General features: G+C 33.8%; 1 protein-coding gene across 1 annotated transcript; it reads left to right on the top strand.

Annotated features, from left to right (window-relative positions):
- Positions 1-75: 75 nt before the first annotated feature.
- Positions 76-12,764, top strand: LOC117343615 (coenzyme Q-binding protein COQ10 homolog B, mitochondrial-like). Its single transcript, XM_033906050.1, has 5 exons — positions 76-202; positions 2,530-2,787; positions 8,921-9,113; positions 10,171-10,272; positions 11,827-12,764. Exons 1-5 carry the CDS (start codon positions 123-125, stop codon positions 11,989-11,991), a joined length of 798 nt encoding a protein of 265 aa, XP_033761941.1. The 5' UTR covers positions 76-122; the 3' UTR covers positions 11,992-12,764.
- Positions 12,765-13,043: the final 279 nt, after the last annotated feature.

Raw genomic sequence — 13,043 nt, 5'->3', positions numbered from 1 at the left:
TTTCATATAAGTTGCTTCAAAGTGAATATGCAATGAAATTCCGTTAATATCCGGAAAATAATTTATTCCACTTGTCTGGGTCAAGGTGAAGGTCGTAAGCGCTATGGTCTCCTAAGGACAAAATGATTCGACATATCGCTCGCCAGAAGGAACCATTTCAGCGGTGTTTATCGTCTTATAGACAAAAATCTAAGAAAGAAAGGTAGGATTTATGATTGTTACAATCTATTCAACAATGTTATTGATCTCATTTCTTTAGTTTCATTCAAATGTATTGAATAACGGACGTGGTGCAGTACTGAGTAGACCTAGGCACATAAATGTTATCAAACCAGTTTATGGTTATTGGATAGGGCATTGACCGTTTAAGATTTATTCGGACGTTTCATCATCCGCACATTTCGGTACCCAGACGTTTTCTGTTGCCAAACATTTTGGTACGTATCTAGTTGTTCGGCACAAGACCACAGACACAGGAGTTAAACGATCTATCAATGTGAGTTTATAGTAAAGAGGGTTTGCATCTTGTAACTTAAGCCACTGGAGGAATGGTCAAATATTTGGCAATTACACTTCAATTACAGTAAATATAAAAGTTTGCATTTTGGCCACAACAACCCAAACCATGTGTACAAACTAGGACAAGAAGACATTGAACAATCTGAGGAAGAAAAAGATCTTGGTGTAGTATACGTAGTGGACAAAACCCTAAAATTCAGTAAACATGTGGAGAAGGCGGTGAAAAAAGCAAATCAAATAACTGGATTGGTGAAAAGAAACTTTAATCATATAGACAAGGATATGTTTTCTACCACTTTACAAATCCCTAATCAGATCCCATTTGGAATACGCAGTGTGTGTATGGAATCCTATGAATCAAAGAGACACAAAAATGATTGAGAAAGTACAACGGAGGGCTACAAAACTAGTGAAAGATATTAAAAACCAATCTTATCCGCAAAGACTTAAACAACTTGGCATTCCGTCCCTACAATATAGAAGAAAAAGAACGGATATGATTCAAACATTCAGAATAATCAAGGGAATAGACAACCTCGAAAAAGAAGATTTCTTTGAAATAGAGACAAACAGGAGGACTAGAGGACACAAATACAAAATTATGAAGCCCCAAACCAGACTGAACATCAGAACAAACTCCTTTAGTATAAGAGTAATCAATGACTGGAATAACTTGTCAGAGGAAGTGGTAGAAAGTGAGGCAATTAATCAATTCAAAAATAGACTCAACAAGCATTGGAAAGACCTGCTAATAAAATTTCACCCAACTTGTGTTTAAAGATCTACAAGCCAATATATAAAAGAAAAAAAAGGACTGTGAGACAATTTTTACAAATTTTTAAGTGATATTTATTATGTGGAAACTGTACATAAACTGTAAGAGGTGGAGAAATTGTATATAATCATAAAGAAATCCACGGAACCACAACAATGTTATATTGATGAAAAACTTTTTAATCAAGGACAAGGCGCAACAAGATGTATTGATGAACTGAAATCTATTAAGGTGGTCAAGAGACGATAACGTCTAACACAGACCGAAGCCACTGCCAGGTGAACACAGGTGCCTGACTCGTTTTATAAAATAATAACATATAATTAAGAGTACATATAAATGAGTGTACTCTTATATGTTATTATTTTATAAATAAAAACGAGTCAAGCACCTGTGCTTAAGCAACTGTATCTGTACAGAATAGAGTACTGATTATTTTAATATGGATTATCAAATTCTTATTGAAAGAAAGTCAAACTCCTGTGACTCGGACATTCAAGGCTTCAAATTCATTTATCAAACCGTGAACCAATTCTAGGGACTTTTGGTAGGGATATATAACTTCCAAATCCAATCAAGGCCTTCATCTGAACTGAAATTATTTTGCCCCCAAACAATATGTGTAGTGTTAACCGGTGTATTATAAAGTAGTGGAACCAAACTTGGATGAATACTGGCGACCAGGTAGCTCAATTGGTAGAGCATCCGGATAGTGTTTGAAGGCTCCTATTACAATAGGAAAATAAGTCTTTCTTCGGGACCAAAGACCAAATTTTACACATTATGTCAGATTGCATTCTAGCCATAACTCTGACATTTTTCAGGGCCTTAATTTAACTCTTTCATTATAGGTGGTAGTTTTGTCATACAACAGCCCAACTGTACAAAATGAGACACAATTGTTTCAGTTTTGTATAAATGAATATTTTTCGAGGGAGTAACATGAAGTTCGCTTATAACTTCACATTCAGATTCAGCTAATAGAGACCCTGGCCTAATGGTTTTGCACATTACCAGGTAAAGCATCTTGCATAACAACTTGTTCTATATATATAAATGGTAGCTAATGAAGGGTTTGTATTATCCTATTAGGTATGGTATAATAATATTTGCTCTTTCTGACACTGCCTATGTTATAAAATTTTCAAAGACATTGTATAATCAAAAATTAAAAAACAGAAATTGATTTAGGTGAGTTTAAAGTTATCGGAAGCAATTATATTTTGCTTTTTCAGATGCTGTCGTTTACTTACAAGTTATCATAAAGATCAGATCAATAACACCAGCTGCCAGTCAAAGACAAAATGTCACTCAGTACAGATCCAGAGGACTCTGTTTACTGTTCCCCAAGTCTCCAGCACCACAGAGGAAGTGTCACATAGACAACACAAGCTAACATATCTACAGCAAAGCCGAGACCTGTTCTCCGTACCCGGTATACCAGGCATCGTCTCTGATACAAGAAAGGAGTATTCAGAGAGGAGAGTTTTAGGGTTGGTCAATTACTTTTTTTTTTTAAATTATCATCTGTAAAATTTGTGTTAGCCTTATTACCATATTTCTCTTCCAATAAACCTATGTGGTAGTAAGCCCACCCATATATGATTTGCAAAGATCGGGTGTATTGCACCCATAGAAATGACAAATGTTGACACAACATTATGATTCATACAGAACATTATGGTTCTTACCACACACTCTATGAACATGTACCAGGACTGGCTGTACTTATGTGGTGGCTAATTAAAATAGATCGACCCACCAGTACAAGTCACTTACTGCATGTATACAAGTATATAATCAAAAGATACAAATAACATAACTGTATAACTTTGTGACAGTATTTCTATATTTGATTCTGTAACACAAGCCAACAGCCATTAAAGATAATAAGTAATAAAATGTTAAATGTTAAAGATGAAAACAAAAAACAAAAACAAAAGTTTGGACAAAAGTAATCGAGTTGGAAAATTGAGAAAAAGTGCTTGAATTTTGGTATAAAGAATCTGTATAAAACATGAGTTATGTAGAACCTTGGTCTGTGTACCTGTATAAAACATGAGTTATGTAGAACCTTGATCTGTTTACCTGTATAAAACATGAGTTATGTAGAACCTTGGTCTGTGTACCTGTATAAAACATGAGTTATGTAGAACCTTGATCTGTTTACCTGTATAAAACATGAGTTATGTAGAACCTTGATCTGTTTACCTGTATAAAACATGAGTTATGTAGAACCTTGATCTGTTTACCTGTATAAAACATGAGTTATGTAGAACCTTGATCTGTTTACCTGTATAAAACATGAGTTATGTAGAACCTTGATCTGTGTACCTGTATAAAACATGAGTTATGTAGAACCTTGATCTGTTTACCTGTATAAAACATGAGTTATGTAGAACCTTGATCTGTTTACCTGTATAAAACATGAGTTATGTAGAACCTTGATCTGTTTACCTGTATAAAACATGAGTTATGTAGAACCTTGATCTGTGTACCTGTATAAAACATGAGTTATGTAGAACCTTGGTCTGTTTACCTGTATAAAACATGAGTTATGTAGAACCTTGATCTGTTTACCTGTATAAAACATGAGTTATGTAGAACCTTGGTCTGTTTACCTGTATAAAACATGAGTTATGTAGAACCTTGGTCTGTTTACCTGTATAAAACATGAGTTATGTAGAACCTTGGTCTGTGTACCTGTATAAAACATGAGTTATGTAGAACCTTGATCTGTGTACCTGTATAAAACATGAGTTATGTAGAACCTTGGTCTGTTTACCTGTATAAAACATGAGTTATGTAGAACCTTGATCTGTGTACCTGTATAAAACATGAGTTATGTAGAACCTTGGTCTGTGTACCTGTATAAAACATGAGTTATGTAGAACCTTGATCTGTGTACCTGTATAAAACATGAGTTATGTAGAACCTTGGTCTGTGTACCTGTATAAAACATGATTTATGTAGAACCTTGGTCTGTGTACCTGTATAAAACATGAGTTATGTAGAACCTTGGTCTGTGTACCTGTATAAAACATGAGTTATGTAGAACCTTGATCTGTTTACCTGTATAAAACATGAGTTATGTAGAACCTTGGTCTGTTTACCTGTATAAAACATGAGTTATGTAGAACCTTGGTCTGTTTACCTGTATAAAACATGAGTTATGTAGAACCTTGGTCTGTTTACCTATATAAAACATGAGTTATGTAGAACCTTGATCTGTTTACCTGTATAAAACATGAGTTATGTAGAACCTTGATCTGTTTACCTGTATAAAACATGAGTTATGTAGAACCTTGGTCTGTTTACCTATATAAAACATGAGTTATGTAGAACCTTGGTCTGTTTACCTGTATAAAACATGAGTTATGTAGAACCTTGATTTGTTTACCTGTATAAAACATGAGTTATGTAGAACCTTGATCTGTGTACCTATATAAAACATGAGTTATGTAGAACCTTGATCTGTTTACCTGTATAAAACATGAGTTATGTAGAACCTTGATCTGTTTACCTGTATAAAACATGAGTTATGTAGAACCTTGATCTGTTTACCTGTATAAAACATGAGTTATGTAGAACCTTGGTCTGTGTACCTATATAAAACATGAGTTATGTAGAACCTTGGTCTGTTTACCTGTATAAAACATGAGTTATGTAGAACCTTGATCTGTTTACCTGTATAAAACATGAGTTATGTAGAACCTTGGTCTGTGTACCTGTATAAAACATGAGTTATGTAGAACCTTGATCTGTGTACCTATATAAAACATGAGTTATGTAGAACCTTGGTCTGTGTACCTGTATAAAACATGATTTATGTAGAACCTTGGTCTGTTTACCTGTATAAAACATGAGTTATGTAAAACCTTGATCTGTGTACCTGTATAAAACATGAGTTATGTAGAACCTTGGTCTGTTTACCTGTATAAAACATGAGTTATGTAGAACCTTGATCTGTTTACCTGTATAAAACATGAGTTATGTAAAACCTTGATCTGTGTACCTGTATACAACATGAGTTATGTAGAACCTTGGTCTGTTTACCTGTATAAAACATGAGTTATGTAGAACCTTGGTCTGTTTACCTGTATAAAACATGAGTTATGTAGAACCTTGGTCTGTTTACCTGTATAAAACATGAGTTATGTAGAACCTTGGTCTGTTTACCTGTATAAAATATGAGTTATGTAGAACCTTGGTCTGTTTACCTGTATAAAACATGAGTTATGTAGAACCTTGATCTGTGTACCTGTATAAAACATGAGTTATGTAGAACCTTGATCTGTGTACCTGTATAAAACATGAGTTATGTAGAACCTTGATCTGTGTACCTGTATAAAACATGAGTTATGTAGAACCTTGGTCTGTGTACCTGTATAAAACATGAGTTATGTAGAACCTTGATCTGTTTACCTGTATAAAACATGAGTTATGTAGAACCTTGATCTGTTGACCTGTATAAAACATGAGTTATGTAGAACCTTGGTCTGTTTACCTGTATAAAACATGAGTTATGTAGAACCTTGGTCTGTTTACCTGTATAAAACATGAGTTATGTAGAACCTTGATCTGTTGACCTGTATAAAACATGAGTTATGTAGAACCTTGATCTGTGTACCTATATAAAACATGAGTTATGTAGAACCTTGATTTGTTTACCTGTATAAAACATGAGTTATGTAGAACCTTGATCTGTGTACCTGTATAAAACATGAGTTATGTAGAACCTTGGTCTGTTTACCTGTATAAAACATGAGTTATGTAGAACCTTGGTCTGTTGACCTGTATAAAACATGAGTTATGTAGAACCTTGATCTGTGTACCTGTATAAAACATGAGTTATGTAGAACCTTGATCTGTGTACCTATATAAAACATGAGTTATGTAGAACCTTGATTTGTTTACCTGTATAAAACATGAGTTATGTAGAACCTTGATCTGTGTACCTGTATAAAACATGAGTTATGTAGAACCTTGGTCTGTTTACCTGTATAAAACATGAGTTATGTAGAACCTTGGTCTGTGTACCTGTATAAAACATGAGTTATGTAGAACCTTGGTCTGTTTACCTGTATAAAACATGAGTTATGTAGAACCTTGATCTGTTTACCTGTATAAAACATGAGTTATGTAGAACCTTGGTCTGTTTACCTGTATAAAACATGAGTTATGTAGAACCTTGGTCTGTTTACCTGTATAAAACATGAGTTATGTAGAACCTTGGTCTGTTTACCTATATAAAACATGAGTTATGTAGAACCTTGGTCTGTGTACCTGTATAAAACATGAGTTATGTAGAACCTTGGTCTGTGTACCTGTATAAAACATGAGTTATGTAGAACCTTGATCTGTGTACCTATATAAAACATGAGTTATGTAGAACCTTGATCTGTTTACCTGTATAAAACATGAGTTATGTAGAACCTTGGTCTGTTTACCTGTATAAAACATGAGTTATGTAGAACCTTGATCTGTGTACCTGTATAAAACATGAGTAAAACCTTGATCTGTTTACCTGTATAAAACATGAGTTATGTAGAACCTTGATCTGTTTACCTGTATAAAACATGAGTTATGTAGAACCTTGATCTGTGTACCTGTATAAAACATGAGTTATGTAGAACCTTGATCTGTTTACCTGTATAAAACATGAGTTATGTAGAACCTTGATCTGTTTATAATTACCTGTATAAAACATGAGTTATGTAGAACCTTGATTTGTTTACCTGTATAAAACATGAGTTATGTAGAACCTTGATCTGTGTACCTGTATAAAACATGAGTAAAACCTTGATCTGTTTACCTGTATAAAACATGAGTTATGTAGAACCTTGATCTGTTTACCTGTATAAAACATGAGTTATGTAGAACCTTGATCTGTGTACCTGTATAAAACATGAGTTATGTAGAACCTTGATCTGTTTACCTGTATAAAACATGAGTTATGTAGAACCTTGATCTGTTTATAATTACCTGTATAAAACATGAGTTATGTAGAACCTTGATTTGTTTACCTGTATAAAACATGAGTTATGTAGAACCTTGATCTGTGTACCTGTATAAAACATGAGTTATGTAGAACCTTGGTCTGTTTACCTGTATAAAACATGAGTTATGTAGAACCTTGATCTGTGTACCTGTATAAAACATGAGTTATGTAGAACCTTGGTCTGTTTACCTGTATAAAACATGAGTTATGTAGAACCTTGATCTGTTTACCTGTATAAAACATGAGTTATGTAGAACCTTGGTCTGTTTATAATTACCTGTATAAAACATGAGTTATGTAGAACCTTGATCTGTTTACCTGTATAAAACATGAGTTATGTAGAACCTTGATCTGTTTACCTATATAAAACATGAGTTATGTAGAACCTTGATCTGTGTACCTGTATAAAACATGAGTTATGTAGAACCTTGATCTGTTTACCTGTATAAAACATGAGTTATGTAGAACCTTGATCTGTGTACCTGTATAAAACATGAGTTATGTAGAACCTTGATCTGTGTACCTGTATAAAACATGAGTTATGTAGAACCTTGATCTGTTTACCTGTATAAAACATGAGTTATGTAGAACCTTGATCTGTGTACCTGTATAAAACATGAGTTATGTAGAACCTTGATCTGTTTACCTATATAAAACATGAGTTATGTAGAACCTTGGTCTGTTTACCTGTATAAAACATGAGTTATGTAGAACCTTGATCTGTTTACCTATATAAAACATGAGTTATGTAGAACCTTGATCTGTGTACCTGTATAAAACATGAGTTATGTAGAACCTTGGTCTGTTTACCTGTATAAAACATGAGTTATGTAGAACCTTGGTCTGTTTACCTGTATAAAACATGAGTTATGTAGAACCTTGGTCTGTTTACCTGTATAAAACATGAGTTATGTAGAACCTTGGTCTGTTTACCTGTATAAAACATGAGTTATGTAGAACCTTGATCTGTTTACCTGTATAAAACATGAGTTATGTAGAACCTTGATCTGTTGACCTGTATAAAACATGAGTTATGTAGAACCTTGATCTGTTTACCTATATAAAACATGAGTTATGTAGAACCTTGATCTGTGTACCTGTATAAAACATGAGTTATGTAAAACCTTGGTCTGTTTACCTATATAAAACATGAGTTATGTAGAACCTTGATCTGTTGACCTGTATAAAACATGAGTTATGTAGAACCTTGATCTGTTTACCTATATAAAACATGAGTTATGTAGAACCTTGGTCTGTGTACCTGTATAAAACATGAGTTATGTAGAACCTTGATCTGTGTACCTATATAAAACATGAGTTATGTAGAACCTTGGTCTGTTTACCTGTATAAAACATGAGTTATGTAGAACCTTGGTCTGTTTACCTGTATAAAACATGAGTTATGTAGAACCTTGGTCTGTTTACCTGTATAAAACATGAGTTATGTAGAACCTTGGTCTGTTTACCTGTATAAAACATGAGTTATGTAGAACCTTGGTCTGTTTACCTGTATAAAACATGAGTTATGTAGAACCTTGGTCTGTTTACCTGTATAAAACATGAGTTATGTAGAACCTTGGTCTGTTTACCTGTATAAAACATGAGTAAAACCTTGATCTGTTTAGGTACACGATGGAACAAATGTACAAGATCGTGTCTGAAGTGGAGCATTACTCCGAATTTGTACCTTGGTGTAAGAAATCAGCTGTGACTGCCAGACGCCCCAACCAGATGAAGTGTAAATTGGAGATTGGGTTCCCTCCCCTGATGGAGAAATACACCTCCATAGTGACACTAGCGAAGCCTCGACTTGTCAAAGTAAGACCCGAGAACTGCTATAGAAATATCTCAGTAATAAAAATCCTTGAATCTGAACGTAAATGTTGTAGCGGAATTTAATGTTGGACATTAGTTAATTACATGACAGAATACTGACTTCCCGTGACACACATTAATATAATGACACATTGATATAATGACACATTAATATAATGACACATTAATATAATGACACATTAATATGACACATTAATATAACGACACATTAATATAATGACACATTAATATAACGACAAATTAATATAACGACACATTAATATAATGACACATTAATATACTAGCTGCTACGCCACACACAGTGAAATGGCATGAGATTGAACATGAATCTGATATGATATCAATGTCACTGCTGTTGTTGTAGATGACAAAAATGGCTTACACTGACAGGCTCCCCGGTGTTAAAAAATCAGATAGATATGTAGAAACATGTATGAAGTTAGCTTGTTAGCTACAGTTTAAGTTTTAACTTGGAAACTCAACACACATATATACGTATATAGAAGGCCTGAAAGCACATGCAGTATTAATTGCAATTTTTTTTTTTTTATACATGTATATATATTTCTTCATGTATGTCTAACAAGGATTCACAATTTCAAAAGCTCTAGATGCAAGCAAATCTGAAAACCCCACAATGCTAACATATAATACATTTTTTATAATGTGTATAGAAAAGCTGTGACATAATATTCTATAGCCCTGTGTTAGACTAAGACTGGCAGACTTCGACAGTGTAGAGGATCTCTGGTCAACAGTGAACTCATATTTTGGTCAGTGTTTGACTGTTAGACCTCTAAACAGGATTAAGAAATACCTGTGTTGATGTAATTTATTTCACGGTACTCATGGCATTTATACCACATCAGTAATATAATTACAGGTATGCTTGATTCTTATATCTGTACCATTATATTTCATAAATATTGTTTCATGAATGTTACAGTATTCATAAAATTTTGACAAATATATATATATATAATTGTCATGTACCTGGTTGTCTGATCTATCTAATCTGAGTACATTTTTCTGTTTCCAGTCGGAGTGTACAGACGGTGTACTGTTTAACCACTTGTTGACTATATGGAAATTCGGTCCTGGTATCCCAGGCAACCCAAACTCATGTACTCTCGACTTTTCTGTAAGTACACCCCACATGTACCCTCGACTTTTCTGTAAGTACACCCCACATGTACCCTCGACTTTTCTGTAAGTACACCACTCATGTACCCTCGACTTTTCTGTAAGTACACAGCTCATTAATAATATTCACTGAAAATAGATTTTTTCCCTTGAAAACTAGGATTGAGCAAAAATTAGAATGGGGTTTCATTGAAAGCACTGCTCTCCATATACGGAGAGGAACTTCATTGTAAGCAATGCTTGGCCTTTCCATGTTGATTAAAGTGGGGTTATTCACAATCCCACTAGTACTGGGCAGTACCCTATATTAGGGTTATGGGTTATTATTTATCTCACATAGTAACTTCAGAAATAAAGAATTTCTGTACATAGATGGTGTTGGACAATGACATACATGGTAATATAGTGCTATACGAATCACTCCTGTTAATGGTTCCTGTTTAACAAACCTAGAGTAAGCCCATTAGGTAATTATTTTATTGGAATAGGCCCTGTATTTTACAGTTAATTGTTTGTAGTTGATAGAAGATCCCATTTTTTTTTACAAATACAATCATAATTCTTCAAAGAAGAATGAGGTATAATGTGTATGAATCCGATAAAAAAATGGGGTCAGCAGAGTTACTGGGAAATCAGTTTTAGGTAATAATAATAATCACTGTTCAGAATCAGTAAGAAAACCCTATTTTGTTTTCAGGGCCTGGCAAAAACTTTTAAGGCACTTGTCCATTGGACAAAAAATTCACTAGGCCGGAAAATTTAAATGTAAAACCAAATTTTGCTTTCTAATGCCTGTGCTCGCTAAAACTTAAAACTAGTCCAGATATATAACGTCCAATGATAGAGCTAGTGTAAACATTGCAAAATAGACCAATTTCATGAAAAAATTGGAATATTTTTTTTCAATGAATCTAGATAAAATATAACACTGACTTAAGAAAATACTTGTTTTCATTTGAATTGAACCTCTCAAGACAACTGTCTTCGTTTTTCTTAGGTTGGTCTGCCATTACAAACAAATCCAATAAAAAGTACATAGAATCACATGAAAAAATCTCCCGACCAACAGACTAGTTGACAATAAAAGTCACTTGAGAGGCAACAAAATCTGCTCATCAGGATGAGCAGACAATGTTTTTGCTGAGCCGTGACTAATTATAAATTATTTATTTGGTTGGTCATTGAAATAGTTATATCTATTAAAATGTTCTCAGTCTTTTCTTGGTTATTTTTTTTGCTATATTACCCTGTAATATGTTCTCAGTCTTTTCTTGGTTATTTTTTTTGCTATATTACCCTGTAATATGTTCTCAGTCTTTTCTTGGCTATTTTTTTTGCTATATTACCCTGTAATATGTACATGAAAAAAGAAATCTTACGATAATTGATTAGTGGATTTAATGATTTTCCACTGGTAAGTTGTTGTCATCAATTAACAAGCTAATATGAATTATTATCAAGAATTGGCCAAACATTTTTTGTAATTTTGTGTTGTATTCACTCTTATATGAACATATCCACAATATATTTTAACAACGACTTTTATTTGTAGGTTTCGTTTGAATTCCGGTCAGTAGTATACTCCAACATGTCACACATGTTTTTCGACCAGGTGGTCAAGCAGATGGTGATGTCCTTTCTTAAGCGAGCACGGTCACTGCACGGTCCAGCATCCATACGGGACCAGAAACCACAAATCCTCAAGTACAAGGATTGACGAAGACTGGACTTAGGGCAGAATAATTAACGTTTTTATTAATCGTATCCCAATTGGTTCTGATGACGGCGCTTTTACCCTGAAGAAATATTATAGAGGTGATCATTTCTTAACATAATTTATTTATCATATGCGGCACGAAAGTAAATTATCGTGTTGAAGTTTTGTAAAAATTTTGTGTTTGCACTATTAGTGATACAGTGGGATATCTTTCTAATATACCCAGTATATAATATTTATTTTACATACAGATATCCTATCACTGGCTACTCATGTCACTGGCTACTCATTTCGTTTTATCATAAACAAGTTGCAGATCTTAAAACACAATTTTTATGTAACCATGTTTTTTAACTGGTTTTGTAGATCTAGAGTCATACTAAGTTATGTTTGTATATCAGGGTTACAAACTGACCCTTTCATGTCATTAACATAACTTGAAGGCTTTCACCACCTATAAGGCTGACATAGAATTTAGGGATTCTTATGGAATAAAATTTTATTTTTTCAACATTCATGGGGTCATAACAGCATTAGCGATTCATGGTAAATATGTCCAGAAAGCCAATGTTGTTATGACCTCATGAATGTTGAAAAAATAAAGTTCATTCCTTATTTTTATATAATGATTATTTTTATTTTATCAGTTTAAGCATCCAATCATTAGAAAATGCATTTTTAGCTCACCTGGTCCGAAGGACCAAGGTGAGCTTATGCCATACTTTGTTCAAATTGATATAAACAACTTCTTCTCTGAAACTAAGCAATGAATATCACTCACATTTGTATGGTAGCATGGTCATGGGGTGGGGATTCAAAATTGTACAAATTTTGGGGTTGACCTCCCAGGGGGCTGAGGGGTGGGGCCAAAAGGGGTCAATTTGGGTGCAGAGGGCGGGGTCAAAAGGGGTCAATTGGTTTAAACAACTTCTTTCCTGAAACTAAGCAATGGATATCACTCACATTTGTGTGGTAGCATCCCTATGGGGTTGCACCAAAATTCAATTTCATTTCATGGATTAATGTATTTTTTTGGCATAAAAACCTCGCAT

The sequence above is a fragment of the Pecten maximus genome, chromosome 15, assembly GCF_902652985.1.
Source record: "Pecten maximus chromosome 15, xPecMax1.1, whole genome shotgun sequence".
NCBI lineage: Eukaryota > Metazoa > Mollusca > Bivalvia > Pectinida > Pectinidae > Pecten > Pecten maximus.
The sequence above is the reverse complement of the archived record's forward strand: the minus strand, read 5'-3'. Positions and strand labels throughout refer to the sequence as shown.

What these genes read in the sequence shown, in the direction of transcription:
- LOC117343615 (XM_033906050.1), top strand. Translation starts at nt 123, where the DNA reads ATGATTCGACATATCGCTCGCCAGAAGGAACCATTTCAGCGGTGTTTA. An exon ending in CAAAAATCTAAGAAAGAAAG is followed by an intron (nt 203 to 2,529) that starts GTAGGATTTATG and finishes TTGCTTTTTCAG; the next exon opens with ATGCTGTCGTTTACTTACAA. An exon ending in TCAGAGAGGAGAGTTTTAGG is followed by an intron (nt 2,788 to 8,920) that starts GTTGGTCAATTA and finishes TGATCTGTTTAG; the next exon opens with GTACACGATGGAACAAATGT.